At 40.9% G+C, this 15,923-nt stretch overlaps 1 protein-coding gene across 3 annotated transcripts in view; it reads right to left on the bottom strand.

Moving 5' to 3' along the window:
- Positions 1-4,634: 4,634 nt before the first annotated feature.
- PIK3CG (phosphatidylinositol-4,5-bisphosphate 3-kinase catalytic subunit gamma) overlaps positions 4,635-15,923 on the bottom strand; it is a 33,776-nt gene continuing 22,487 nt past the window's right edge. For all 3 annotated transcript variants that reach the window (XM_029927283.1, XM_029927275.1, XM_029927290.1), the window contains exon 11: positions 4,635-5,901. In XM_029927283.1, coding sequence (XP_029783143.1) covers positions 5,623-5,901 — 279 coding nt within the window. In that variant the 3' untranslated portion in view covers positions 4,635-5,622. The remainder of the gene's footprint in view (positions 5,902-15,923) is intronic.

Below are 15,923 nucleotides of genomic sequence, written 5' to 3' on the forward strand. Positions count from 1 at the left end.
ACTAAGGGACTTTTAGGCTGTTTCCAATTTTGGGTTGTATTATAAAGAGTGTTGGTAACTGCTTTTGTCCATAAGTCTCTACACACTTGTCTGATAAATTCTAAAGGATAAATTCTTGGATGTGAACTTGCTGGGTAGGAGAATAGATATCCCTTTTTATTTTTTTAAAGTTTATTTAGTGGTGGCTCAGTTAAGCCTCTCTGACTCTTGATTTCAGCTCAGATCATGCTCTCATGTTTCTTGAGGTCAAGCACCACATCGGGCTCCCCCCGTCTTTCCTGTCTCTCCTGTGTGTGAGTGGGGGAGGATATGACCGAGAGTAAGAGTGAGAGAGAATCTCAAGCAGGATTCTGCGCTGAGCATGGAACATCGAGATCATGATCGAAAGGTCACAACCTGAGCTGATATCAAGAGTCAGATGCTCAGGGTGCCTGGGTAGCACAGTCGGTTAAGTGTCCAACTCTTGGTCTTGGCTCAGGTCATGATCTCACAGTTTCTGAGTTCAAGTCCCACGTCGGGCTCTACACTGATATTGCAGAGCTTGCTTGGGATTCTGTCTCTACCTCTCTTTGATCCTCCCCCGCTTGTGCTCTCTCTTGCTCTTTCTCAAAATAAACTTAAAAAAAAACAACAATAACAACAAAGAGTCAGATGCTCAACTGACTGAGCCCCCAGGCACCCCAATATCTTCTTAGTTTTGATAACATTTGACAAAATGCCACACATAAATTTATCAACTTGCTCTGCTTTCAACAGTGTGCTAGAGTAATCTTTCTCCTAAATTATCACCAACTCTCAGTGTTACCAACCTTTGCTAATCTGTTGGTGAAAAGAAATTAAAGTTATCTTAATTTGCATTGGCTTAATCAGCAGTGATTTGGGGCTCCCTGTTGTATGTTTATTGGCCACATGTATTTTTTTTTTGGTGAATTCATTTCTGATGAGGTATTTATTTTTTACTTATTGAATTATTAGAGCTTTTATATATTAAGTCCATTAGCACTTTGTCACATATATTGCATGCAGTTAAATTTTTTTGGTAACAGTAGAAAATATCAAGTAGGTTTACTTACATAAACTCTGCCCCTCCCAAAAGAAGCCCCCACAAAGCTAGTGATTGTTGACACTCTGTTGATTTCCTAGGGATGTCATAACAAAATATCACAAACTGGGTGACTCAAAACAGTAGAAATTTATTCTTTCACAGTTTTAGAAGCTAGATATCTGAAAGTGTTAGCAGGGCCATGCTCCATTACCAGCTTCTAGGATGGGACCCTTCCTTGCTTCTTCCAGCCTCTGGTAGCCCAGGGGTTTGTTGGTTGGCAGACACTATAATCTCTACCTCTGCCACATTCTTTTTTCTTTTAAGAATGCCAGACATATTGAATCAGGGCTTACCATCATGACCTCACCTTAACTTTATTACATCTATAGAACCTAATTCCTAATAAAATTACATTCACAGGGACCAAAGGTTAGGACTTCATCTTTTTGGGAGGACACATTTTGACTCACAAGGGACACCCATTATGAGGTGTCTGCTATTACCAGCAAACTATAAACGCTTTAAGGACTGAGGCTGGGTCAATTCTGTTCCGCATTCTAATCCCCAGTGCTCAGCACAGAGTCTATTAGGGCAGTAGGCACTCTCCATAAAGATTTCCTTTTTTGTTTGTTTGTTTTTTACTTTTTAAATGTTTATTTGTTTAGTTTGAGAGAGACAGAGAGAGAGGCAGCAAGTAGGTGCAAAGGCAGAGAGAGAATTCCAATCCCAAGCAGGTTCCATGCTGTCAGCACAGAGGCCAATGTGGGGCTTGAACTTGAACTGTGAGATCATGACCTGAGCCGGTATCAGGAGTCAGATGCTTCACTGACTGAGCCACCCAGGCACCCTACTCCATAAAGATTTCTTAAGGAATCTGACTTTCAGGACTATCTGGATGTTCAGACATTAAAAGATGTGTACAGAGCATTCAAGGTGTCAATTCTTTCATTTGAATTTACATTTAAAAGTTTGTAATTAAAATGCAAATACCAGTGAGGAGAGCTGGACTATGCATAAGAGGAAATGTCTCAACTTTCTAAGTGAGCACCTTTGCTGAGGTGTGTGCTCTAGGCTCCCCTGGTACCTATCCTAAAAATAAGTCTTTACAAATATGCAGACAAACACACAGATGAGAACCAAATTGACCAGAATTATTAGGTTGGGTAAAACAGATCTAAGACAGCAGAGCCCTTCAAAGCTGAAAACCTTTTTCTTCATATTGTAAAATATAACTGACAATTTATTTCATAACCATGCCAAATAGAGCCTGGTTGGCCAAATGCCAGCATTTGCTCCAGAAACATACTTTCTAAATTATTTTTTGGCTCATTTCAAAAAATGCTTTCCATATCCTAGGACTCCCAGCCTCCAAATTATCCCACAGAATTCCTATATCTAAGCTTTCTTTAAAAAAAATTGATCTCCTATAAATATATATTGTTAATAAAGTTACTTTTTTAAGAGTCAAGAGCCTTCTCTAGGAATTTCTGTATTTTATCTACAAGGTCTTCCCTCCCTCATACTTTCACCAAAGGTAGTCAGATATAGTCATTTGGAGCTAGGTCTCGAATATCTCCTTTGCTCTCCTTTTTTAAAAAATTATTTAATTTGTTATTTTAAAATTTACATCCAGGTTAGTATATAGTGTAACAGTGATTTCAGAAGTAGATTCCTGAATGCCCCTTACCCATTTAGCCCACCCCCCTGCCACAACCCCTCCAGTAACCCTCTGTTTGTTCTCCATGTTTAAGAGTCTCTTATGTTTTGTCCCCCACCCCGTTTTTATATTATTTTGCTTTCCTTCTCTTACATTCATCTATTTTATATCTTAAAGTCTTCATATGAGTGAAATGATATGATATTTGTCTTCTTCTGACTAATTTCGCTTAGCATAACACCCTCTAGTTCCATCTATGTAGTTGCAAATGGCAAGATTTAATTCTTTTTGATTACCAAGTAATACTCCATTATATATATGTATGTATATCACATCTTATTTATACATTCATCCATCAATGGACATTCGGGCTCTTTCCATATTTTGGCTATTGTTGATAGCGCTGCCATAAACATTGGGGTGCATGTGCCCCTTCGAAACATGCTTTGCTCTCCTTTTAGTGGCCATGATTCCAGTCCCAAATCAATGGGCCAGTGTTTTAGGTCCTAATGTACAGCCATAGAAATGAGGTATTTAATTACAGCATTTTGACTTGGGCACTTTATCTGAACTCCTACAGACACAGTCCAAATGCAAAATTGAACACCAAAGCCATTATTCAGATCTGTACAGCTCCAGCTTCATGGGCTTGTGACCTGTGCAGTGACTCATGGTCAGAAGTTCTGTACTTGGTTTCATGCTCTGCTGTTGCTATCTTGAATTTCTTAATAATTTTGCACTGGGCTCTGCAAATCACGTAGCCAGTCCTGGACACACATAAAAGCTGCTTTGACCTGAATCATCCGATTTGTGATCTCTGTTTTCATCTGGCAGTGAAGATAGAGTTGTAGTTCCCCCATATCTCCTCCCAGGAGGAGATGACCCAAGTCCTGGAACATTTTCAAAGGTCTAAAAGCTGTGGGTCATGTGATTCAGTGGAAATAATGAACAAAAGAGGCACACAAAGATAATTTTTATGTGTAGGTCTAAAGAGTTAAAGTTCTACCTTAACTAAGATACAGAAGAATCAAGTTCAGTGTGATGTGTATCAGTGTAACGAAAGAACTAATTCATCTGAAAACAGGTATGCCCATGTGCCAGTAAACTAAATATAAATTCATTCCTCTAATTCTTGTATCAACACGATTATTTCATCAATTCAAATAAAAAGCAGAATCTGTGCAAGGCCAAGTTCAGCTATTTTTTAAATAAGAATAATGAATACCTCTTCTGAATTAGGCGGCATCATTCTTCCTGTTCTTGTCCAAAAGAATGGTAGGAATAGTTGTAAAAATATCATGCAACATCTACCTTCCATTAATGCATTAATTAATGCATCACAAGGCATGGTTTTCTGTACAGGGGGATAGAGTAGTATTGAAAGAACGAGCTGTCAAGGAAGAGTTATTTCTAGACACTTTATGAGCCAGGGAAAGGCTCAGCCAGCAAGGAAGCAGTGTTCCCTACACGTTCAAATGCCTTTTGAATATACAAAATAAAAAAGGTTTGGGCTACACCAAAGGTATCTACTTAGAAAATTTTTAACTTAAATACCTATTTATATCTGATCATGTTTAAATATAGATACGGTGAACAGAGTTATTTCTAGGTCAACTATTAACTATAGGTAATTTAGAAATATTTTATAAATAATTTAACAATCTTTCTCTAAGTTTAAACAACATTTCCAATAATTAGCAAGATATTTAGGAGATGAACATGATTTTTAAAGGAGACATTTCAATTTTTAGGAAATCTGAAGAATGTGTCAGAGTTTAAAAGTCCTTTAAACTGAGAGATGAACAGGACAAGTAGTGTTCTTCCTAATTTGAAGTACTATTTAGATATCAAATACCTTCCTCCATTTAAAAAAAGAAAGTAAAAAATGCTTTGACCAAAATGTAAATTTAAGACATTGGAAATGAATCCATATTTCCTAGAATGTCCTCTTTAATAATATATTTTTTAAAAATTCCACCAAACATTTTTGACAAATAAGTACCTAAAATTCCAGTAACTCTAGGGGAGAAATTGTTTTTCAACTAAGTTTTGAATTCTAGGGTGGATGTATTCTTGAGTACTTCACAACTTGGGTAAAGAATTGTGGGAGGGTAGCAATTAAGGAAGAAAAGAGGCAGGGAAGAGGATGTAAAAGTAAAACCTGAGTCCCTTTAGTTTCTTCCTGTTTCCATGCTAGAGAAGGCTGTAGTAGCTGGAATTGACAATTTACTCTTGGGCAGTTAAGATGAATGGTCTCCTCTCTGTTATTCCTCTTCGTAACCCTGAACCTGACCAGCAGAGAACGGCCAGGGCACAAAGGTTCAGATCTTCCATCACGTGTTTGTGTGTCTCAGTTGTAAACCGTACAAGAACTGAATTACAGAAGACACTGAAATTCAGACTAACTCGCCTTCCTCTGCTTTTAGCAAATCCTATCATCTACAGACATGGGGGCAGGGGGATGTTTAGAGGTGTCCTTTAGAGAATAAGAGAGAGGTTACAATGATTACATCTTTTTCTCTAAAGAGGTTGAGGAGCACAAGAATAACCCAAATTGAGAGTAAACCCAGATGAAAAGAGATGTCATCAATTATTCCAGAAGCACTCAATAATAAGGTAGTCAAACCAGCAGGCACGATAAGGAAGTAATTAGTTAGTTTAAACTTAGAATATTCTCCAAGGTCACTGAGGCAAATGAGGAAAAACAAACCTGCATCCAAGCCTAAAACTGAACATTATTGGAACAAACTGACATGCTGCCATTTTTCTGCAGTAAAGGGCTCAGCCAGGCACAGAGCTGCATCTCTGAAGTGCCAGCTTTCCTAATGTCCTGTTTTACCTTTTCCATCCAAGTTCGATGACAGCCATGCTGACTTAAAGCTTTAGAACACTAACTTGTGTTTAATTCTAGCCCAAAGAATTAGGCTGAATGTTTCTCCCCTTGTTTGATGCCCAGGACAAGATGCAGAAACCAATTACACTGCACGGTCCATCCTTTGTCTCTACACACTTCGATCTGATCAAGAAAATACTTCTTAGCATCCTCCTCGCTTTTCCCCACTGTTAGGGCATCCCGAATATATTCAATATCTTCTTTGCTTGTTAACTGGGGCATTCCTGTCATCAGCATCATAGAGAACAGGATGATCAGCAGGTTTGTGTGATGACGGAGGGCCAGGTAAGCCTTAACGCAAACGTCCTAGGTGAAAGAAAAGAAAGTGCAGTTATGTTGTTGTAGTAACTAAGCAGGCTGATGACCACCCGGTGATCCTGGAATTTGCATAACATTATCCTTTCCAGAAGAGGAGGCTATCACCAACAGGGCGGATCCTCTTTCTCAGATAGAAGCCTTGAGGAGAACATACACTGTTTTCATGCTCTAAGAGGCCCGTTAGCATAATTGCCAACATCCAGGGTGTGCTCAAAGAAAACTGGTTGATACGGTACATTCCATCCTTTTTCCTTGCTCTGCCTTTTACATCAGTTTCTCTCCTAGGAAATTGAAGGTGGAAATTTCTGTACTCTCTTTAAAGAAATGAGTCCGATTTTGAACACCATACTGGAATCACTAAACTTTATGTAAGCATAAATGTTTGCCAAAGGCTAATGGAATCCAGAGAGACAATGGAACTGTGGTGTTTGAGATTTTGTTTTCATCTTTCTTTTACAATTTGGCCTATTCTAAGAAAACTGATATATTAGCAGTTCACTGATGCTCAAAACTGTTGAATAAACTTGGGAATTTTAATACAAATTCTTTTTTTAGTGTATTTAAAAACTTAAATAAAAGCAGGGTAGGGGCAGAGAGAAGGAGAGACAGAATCCTAAGCAGGTTCTGGGCCATCAGTGCACAGCCTGACATGCAGGGCTCAAACTTACAAACCGTGAGATCATGACCTGATCAAGAGTCAGACGCTTAACTGACTGAGCCACCCAGGCGCCTCTTACACATTCTGAATATTGAATAAAAGGGCTTTAAAAATGCTTTGGCTGGTGCATCCTCCAAAAGCCTTTGAGCAGGTGTTACAAGTGAGTGAAGTCCACTTATTAAGCAAGGCATGCTTGCCAATTAAATTGTCCCAAGGTACAGAAGAAAGTGCAAGGTTCTCAATTTTACAACATGAGGACAACCCAACCTTAATGTAACTTGGCAAAGATGGTGTGTTGAAGAAAACGGAAGTTAATGATTATAGATATAAATATTTCAAATAAAATATGGATGTAAGGATATAAATGAGATTACACACCGTAAGGCATAAAAACAGAGCATAAATGTGAAAAAATATGCAACCTCATTTGTAACCAAATAAATGTAAGGGAATGAGATGGAAACATTCAGCTACCAAACTGGAAAATCTTTAATTTTTTTTTAATGTTTTATTTATGTTAGAGAAAGAGAGAGACAGAGTGTGAGTGGGGGAGAGGCTCAGAGACAGGGAGACACAGAATGTGAAGCAGGACATAGAATGTGAAGCTCTGAGCTGTTAGCACCAAGCCTAATGTGGGCTTGAAGTCACAAGCAGTGAGATCATGACCTGAGTTGAATTCTGACACTCAACCAACTGAACCACCCAGGCACCCCATACTGGAAAATCTTTAAAACATTTTTTTTTAAAGAATAATACCAATGATCACCTTTCAAAGGCTGATGGTAGGTGGGATTAGGGATAATTTTATGAGCAGACAATTTGATAACATGCATCAAAAGGCTTAGAATGCTACTAAGTGTTACAGAACTTCATTGTGAGGATGGTTACGTGACTGATGCATTTGTCAAAATTCAAAGAACTGCACACACGCAAAGGCCCAGTTCTGCTGTAGGTGAATTATGCCTCAATAAACTGGACTTTAAAAATGACTGTGTCCTTCTACTCAGCAATTTTCTTGCTAGAAATTTATCTTTAAAAAGATTGGATAATTTTTCAATGATCAATATGTAAGAATATTCATTATAATGTTTAAAAATGTGAGAACTTGAAGGTAACCTAAATATCCTGCAGTTGGGTACTGATGAAAGTACCTACACCTGCGTGCTCTGTAACTGCTAGAATGATACTGTAGAAGAATACTGAACAAGCATGTGAAAGTGTCTGAGTTAAAAAGCAGGCATAAACAACAACACAGGTGGCATCAGCCCATGTTGGCAAATGAACACAAAATATTTATATGGAAAAAAGACTGGAAGTTTAAAGACCAAAATGTTAAGCTAGTTTTCTTTTTTGCTTTTTTTTAAGTTTTTAAATTTATTTTTTGAGAGAGAAAGAGAGTAAGGGAGGGGCAGAGATAGGAAGAGGGAGAGAGAACCCAAGCAGGTTCCTTGCTGTCAGTGCAAAGCCCAATGCAGGACTCGAAATCCCGATTCATGAGATCATGACTCGAGTGAAAACCAAGAGTCAGATGCTTAACTAACTAAGCCACCCAGGCACTCTTCATTTTTGCTTTTATATTATCTTGTCTGTGTCACTTGCATGTGGCAGGATAATGACAATGGTCATGGTGGTCATGCCTGTGCCATTCTGTGTATTGAGGCAGGAACATGAATGCATCACTCTGTCCAAGTAGAAAAACCCATGGACTGTTCTGGCATTAAGTGAGACCATATATTTATAAAATGCCTGACACTGAGGCTGGCACATAGCAAGCGTTCAATGAGTGTTAGTCCTCTTCTTTCCTGCCTGGAGGCTAGATCACTCTTACCTCCTCTCTGCTTACATGCCAGGCAGCTGGATACTCCCAAACCCAAAAGACTGGGCTCCTCATACCATGGTCCCAGTGGATTAGTGCTCTTGCATCCTTAATGACTCCACTTATGTCCGGAAATCATTATCTTTTGCTCCTCCATTGGACCCACCAGAGTCACTCTCATTTCTTGGTAATTACAGAGGCAAAGGGCAGACTTCACCTTGGGCAACTGGCTCATTAATTTGTCAGCTCACACAATTTTCACAAGGGCAGAGATAGGGATGCCTTTTGATTCTGAATTAGAGTACATTCTGATTTTTAATTATTTTCAATCCTTCTGTACACTGGGGGCTTCAGGCACACCCCTTGCTGTCTGAGCTCACTGTGTGGTCAAACTCCTTAACAGAAAAATTTTGAGAAGGAAAATTAACCTGGGGCCGAGCTATTCTAACACCAATCTGTAGGTGCTTGGCGTATATTTGTTCAGCAGCAACCCACGGATTCCCTCGTCACTGTAGCACACAGAGACGTGTTAAAGGAAAACAAATCAAAGGCCATCTCATCTATATAAAGCATTTCTGCCGGCCCGAATGTATTCAGTTCTGATTTTCGCACACAAGCATCACTTCTGGGAGAAAGAACTTTCCTCCCCCAAATTTCATGTCCCATGCTGGTCAGGGACTTAATTAGGGATTTAATTCTCTTTTGCTTAGACATCGTACAGAGCTGTGGTCAGATGTGTAGGTTCACACCTTGCTGCCTGGGTACAAATGCTGGCTTAATTACCAACAAGCTGTTTGTCATCGGAAAAATCACTTAACCTCTCTGGACCTCAGTTTCCTCATCTGTAGAAGAAGAATAACAATACCCGTTTCATATGGTTGTGGTGAGATTTCAGTGCTATTTATGTGGTTGGCAATTATTATTAATAGTATGAGAAGTTGCATTATTGAATACACACTTCTCAATGCGGAGGTGGGTGGGAAGTTGGAAGCCCCTAGCACGCTGGCTGCCTGTGCGGATCCTTTTCTTGCCCGAGGAGCACAGCTGGGTGCTTGCTTCACCCCCTCAAGCCCCAGAAGTTTCATTTCTGCCCTTTGTGCTCAGCCACAGGGAGTGTGAAAGAGCCCTGGCCACGCTGCCTTGGGGCCTTGGGGCCAGAGGCCTGTGGTTTGGGGGACAAAGGATGTGGCCTGGGGAGCTCAGGGGGAAGCACAGAACACAGAAGTGACTGGCTGGAGAAGCAGAATTTTTCCCTTCTTTCAGGCCTGCCTGGCATTGACCTCAAACATCCTCATTTTGTCCTTCTCAGCTACCTAGGGAAGGCTTTGTGATACTGAGCAAAGAAGGGGTAAAGGAAGAATCTGACTTCAGGGACTTGGTGTGAGGTACTTGCTAATGAACGTGAATGTGAGGACCACTAACATGTCAGCCAGACCACTCTCCATGAGTAGCTAATCAAGAGATTGAACCTAGACAGTACATCAGCTCTTAATTTCAAATCCCTTAATTAAAGCATCTAGTACCAAAGGAGAGGGTTGTTTTTACAAAGCTACCACTCCCATAAGTCTTGGAAACAAAGAAATTCATTAACATTTCAGGATCAGAATTTGGAGTTGATTTGTTCACCATCCTAGCGTAGTTTACTAAACAGAAAACTTTCTACACGCAGTCTACTAATTTCTTCTTAACTGCTGGTAAGCAGGGTCTATGCAGGGTTATATGGAAGGGGCCTACTCTTCCTTAAAACAAACTCCATTCTCATCTAGAAAACAAAGTGGAAGTGAAATATTACTGTCCATCTCGACACAAATGAGGAAGTAGCCCCCAGGATTACAAAACAGGAACTCCCAGGCTGAGAGGAGAGACAGAAGAAAAACTCCCAACCAGCCATCAATGAAAAGCAATGTCCTCACCCGCTGACTTTCCGTAAATAGTAATGATGCCACTGTCTGCTAGAGGAAGGAGATGGCGGAGAGAAACGGTATTTCTGTCAGAGAGGATTTTATTTTGTTTTGTATAAAAATCAATGACTTGGCCAGGCAATGCCTTTAGAAGTTATTTTGGCAAAACAGAGAGTCACAGGAGGAAGCACTTTCCAGTAAATCTGAAAGAAGAGTGTGTCTGACACTTGGCTGTGTGTTTACTGAGTTTGAATTAGGATTCTTATCCCTAAGGACCTCTTAAGAATGATTCTCAGACTAGCTCTGTCTGGGAGGGGGAAGGGCTGTATTGCCCTCTTCTCAGACTCTTAGAAGCTCATTAGAAACCTAAAGGTTACAATGAACTCTTTCTTTTTTAGTCAGATATTCCACATGGACTGTTTGATGCATTCATGCACACGGCACCCTGTTCTGAAGAGGGTTAAGGGTGGATTACCTGGATACACAAAAGTCAAAATAATATTAATTAGAATTGGGAAGAAAAAGGAAAGGAATGACAAAGGAAAGGATCACAGTAGATTTGGGATAGAGACCAGTTTAACAGTATACATCACAAATGCTATACACTTGCTACGGGTGGTCTTCAAATATATCTATAGCCAAAAGGAAAATCAAATCCATTATTTATCTAATGCTCAGAAGTTTCTTTTTATAATTTTTTAAAATTTTTTGTGTTTATTTATTATTGATACAGAGAGAAACAGAGCATGAGTGGGGGAGGGGCAGAGAGAGAGGGAGACACAGAATCTGAAACAGGCTCTAGGCTCTGAGCTGTCAGCACAGAACCAACACGGGGCTCGAACCCACAAACCGTGAGATCATGACCTGGGCTGAAGTTGGCCGCTTAACTAACTAAGCCACCCAGGCGCCCCCAGGAGAGTTTTTTATTAATGTTAGGAGAAACACAGCTTTTCTAGAAACTATGACCTGACAGATTTCACAGGAAGATCTCTATAAGAGTACACTTTTTGTAACATGGTGAGTAACACCCACGGTAATATTCTTCGGCTAGACAAAACAATTCTCTAAAAGAAACTAAACACTGAAAGGAGATGCCAGTTGGAAGCTTATTCTTTATAAATGTTTAAAAGTGACAAGGGTCTAATATCTTAAACACTGTGTAATGCTGCATGCTGGTACATTAGCACATCAGTCCAATTCAAGGCCATCTTTCAAGTATGTATCTGGGGCAGATACCACATCAGCAGATTCAACTGCCTACAAATGGCTGATGATGGACCCTTCTCTGAGAGTATCTTCCAATGGATAGTACAGTACTGACCATCTTCAGGCCTGGCTAGAGAAGGCTGAGCTTGACCTTTTTAGTTGCCCAGGGTGCACATCCCAAGAGGGAATCCTTTATCTACTCCGTGTATTGTGGGCAGTTTGACAGATAAACTTCTCATCTCCCCGTTGACCTATAGTAGGCCTCTATTACAGTAATTGTGGTTAATCAAATGAGCTCCAAATGACTTCTTTGCTTTGCTCTGTAACCTCAATACAGCCCTTGCACTGCTTCAAATGGAACGCAGATCTCCTTTCTTGACCCAAACTCCAGGACACATTCCCATCGATACCTGTGTTCCATCCATACTGAACAGCTGTACTTTTTGTTCCTAAATACTGATGCTAAATGCGGACTTCATGCCCTTGCTAACGTTATTCTTTCTGCCTGGATGTTCCTCCCCTCCCCATATCTGCCTAACAAATGGAACTGATCTTATCAAGGCCTGATGAAAACCCTTCACTCACAGTCCCTTTCCATCCCCCAGGGCAGGATTCATTGCTCTCCCTGCAAACCATTTTTGCAATCTTTAGGACAAAGCTGTATGTGTGCGTATTCTGCAGTGTGTTGGGGCTGTTCTCTTGGTCACCTGTGCCCAGCACAGAGTCAGGCACGCTTTTGGGCATCTTCAAACACACGATGAAGGAATGCTAAGATTCAATGCTTTTAAAACAGGATGAATCAGCGAACAAGTCATATTGGAAGGTGATTCAACTGTAAAGACGTCTTGCCTTGCTACAGCAGTACTTGGGCCTTCTTTGAGCCTGGCACAGGCCTGAAATGTAGCAAGTAGTTAAGAAGTGTGTGTCGAAATGGTGTGCTCTCTTGGATATGGAAGAACAGGGCCTGGGGACTATAACAGGGTGGAGCAGGAGGCTGGAAAAGCCCAGCCTGGCGGATAACAAGTATAAATAGTTACCGGTGTAGACAAGTGCAGGGTTACCACACAAGGAGGGGCAGTCAGAGAATAGGGACAGGGAATACCGGGAGGGGGCTGCAGTCCTCATAAGTGGTCAGGTGGTCAGGTCCCCATGGTCTGGGAGGTCCCTGTGTCTGGGGTGAAGGAGAGTACTTGCATTTCCAGCAAGACAAGTGGCAGGAGCTAAGGCAGAAGTAGTTAAAAGAACCTGGGATCCCAGATGAGGGCAAGATGACAGCAGAGATGGTCTTGGAATAAAGGTTTCCTACAGCCCAGGTCAGGACACTGCATGGGGACTGGGTGCAGGGCTGAGCCTGCAGGAGGAGGCTCGTGGGTATGCCCTGGGAGGGGACAGCTCTGCCAGTGGTGGGCACCAGGCAGGGCCTGAGAAAGCTGGCACCCAAGACTAAAATAACACAATGAATAGGTTCCAGACTTCTCTCCTATAAAATGCTCCTTAAGAGTGACATCTGGGGCGCCTGGGTGGCTCAGTTGGTTAAGCATCCGGCTTCGGCTCAGGTCATGATCTCACAGTTCGTGGGTTCAAGCCCCGCGTCCGGCTCTGTGCTGATGGCTAGCTCAGAGCCTGGAGCTTGCTTCGGATTCTGTGTCTCCATCTCTCTGATCCTCCCCTGCTCTCACTGTCTCTGTCTCTCAAAAATAAATAAGTAACCATAAAAAAAAAAAAGAGTGACATCTAGGGGCAGATGCCTTCCTTTTAAGTACACACATCAAGTTGCCTGCTTTATGTAGATGCACCTGTGAAAGTGTTAGTGGGCTCCCGTTTCTTCAGCTATATCTAACATACATTTGCTTAGTGCCTACTGTATCCAAAGAGCATCTTCAAAATGCTTATTTATATACTAGGCCAAGTTGTTTGCACTCCTTGGAAACTGTTCTATATTGAAAGTATACTATAGGTATATACTGTGTGTCCTGTTCTCTTGGCATGAGCTATTCATCTGATTAGGGAAAAGATATCTAATATTTATATTGTAAGGAACTCTCCACAAAAATGTGAAAAGGCACCATGTGACACTTACATATTTGTATAATTTAATAAAACAGTAGATTTCAGGGGCGCCTGGGTGGTTCAGTTGGTTAAGGGTCTGCCTCCTGATTTCAGCTCAGGTCATGATCTCATAGTTGTAGACTGAGCCTCATGTCAGGCCCTGCACTGGGCATAGGGCCTGCTTAAGATTCTCTCTCTCTCTTTCTCTCTGTCCTTCTCCCGTGTGCACATGCTCTCTCTCTCAAAATAAACATTAGAAAAACAGATTTCATAACTAGGATGACTTCCTCTTCTGATGTGTAGATGTTTAACCTGCATCTTGAAGGCTAATTAACACCTGTGTGGCAGTAGTGTGGCAGTCTATGCCTGAGTTGCTATTTCAAAAACTCACAGAATACAGTGTATTATGGGGAAGGAAGAAATCCAGCAGGTCCCCTGGTCTCATCCACCCTCTAACCAATTCCAGAACTGCCCCTCCACCATTCTCTCCTCCGCTTAGCAAATAACTTCTGAGTGCTCACTAGGTCTCAGGTCCCAGATGAGGGCGTCAGGTCAGGTGTGGTCCTGCTGCACAGACTCGTACATATAAGGAAATGCTATCATAGGTGCTGCGAAGGCAACATTCAGTGGCTGAGGCAAAGGATGACTCGAGGGACCTTGTTTAGGGGTCTGCTCTTAGGAATGACATTGAGGCTGAGATCCGAGGGTGTTCCAGGGAGAAGGCAGGAATGGGGAGGATGTGGAGGAAGGCCACTGTGACCTTGACCAAGTGAGAGAATGTGGAGAGAGTCTTGTGGGGGAAAGCTTAAATAGGTAGATTTATTGAAAGTGAGGTGAGAAGCCACTGAACAGTTTATAGGGAGGCACACTGTATCTGTAAAGTTCAGTCTTTAACCAAATTCTGGTTAATTTATAACCTTGTAAAAGAGCTAATAATAGAATGAAGGAAAAACACTAAAATGTGGACAAGGTTATTTCTGGGAGGTAGGATAATGGGTTTTTAATATCCTCCTAATATTTTTAATTTTTTTTCTGGCTTTTTAAAAGGAAACATTTACTACTTTTAAAATTGGAAACAAAGTTTCTCACATTCTTATATAAAAACAAAGGGAAGCCACATTTCATTTGCTAATGATATAAAGGTATGTGCAGGTAATCTAATGTTCTAAAACCGGTTAGTGACATTTAAAGCAAAGAGGTTCTAAAATAAATTATCAGGGGGTAAAATATTGTTTTCTCTTTTAACTCTTCAGTAAGGGAGACATTTTTTTTCAAAAGAGAATGTATTTATCAAAATTGTCACCATTGAAATGTACATGTTTAGCACCTGGTGGATAGGACATTGCTCCAAAAGCTAACAGGTACTCTTGGATTCAAGTAGTAAGTGTGCCTTGGTTTTATGTCTTTTTGTCTGAGTACAGCTTGCTCCTGCAGTCTGCCCTATTCTAGAAATAAGTTATTCATATGGTCCAGGGCTAAACCGAGTGTTTTGGAAAAAAGAAAGGGGTGGGATAAAACAGGGCCTCTTTAATTTTCTGGCCTTCTGTCTACTGGCTAAAAGAGCTAGATATATATTTTAAGTCTGTGGGAAAGACTCACCTCACCCTTCACAAAAAGTGGGTCAGCTTTTCTCCACCCTCCCTAACAGGTCATTCAAATGGGCTGGGTGCATTAAATAACCTTACCATTCAAAATTAGCGGTTCACTGGAAATAAGGATACCTTTGATTCAAAATGTAAATATATACAATGTTTCCCGGCCTACCTAAAAGTGGCAGCTTTATTCTACAAGATCCTGCATTGCTATTTAGAGGGTTCAGACATGTACTCCCAGAACCTGAAGGATGTCATCTCAAAAAGGGAACATAAAACTAAGAAACAGAACAACTTCCGGAAGGCCTTTAGTAGTATGTTAAAAAAAAAAAATGTCACAAGGTCTGAGTCAAATGGTGAACAATCTGCTGCTCGTCTTTATCAAGCTGGAAACTTTAGAAAGCCTGGTCTATATAATTGTATACACAGGTGTATATTATAAGTGCCCACTGGTTTTCCTGTTGTCTGGTGGGGGTGGGGGCAGACAAGGGGACAAATTAGGGGGGACAAATTAGCAGGCAGAGCTTGGGCCCCGCTTGCTCTTTAACCAGAACAGTGCTACTACTTTCTTGTGTTTTAGATGTTGCCCTTGGGCTTGAGATCTCATTTCTAAGAGGGCTTCTCCACGTAAAAGTTTTCAAACTTAGAAGACCCTTTGTGGTGTATGTGACACTGGAGGCTACTGTGTATTAGATTTCTGCTGTGGTCTAGGCCCTGGGAGAAGCATTCTACATATTTCATTAAAATAATCCCTTAAAAAAAATCCCTCTAAAAAAAGGAGAGGTTTT

The sequence above is a fragment of the Suricata suricatta genome, chromosome 2, assembly GCF_006229205.1.
Source record: "Suricata suricatta isolate VVHF042 chromosome 2, meerkat_22Aug2017_6uvM2_HiC, whole genome shotgun sequence".
NCBI classification, from domain to species: Eukaryota; Metazoa; Chordata; class Mammalia; order Carnivora; family Herpestidae; genus Suricata; species Suricata suricatta.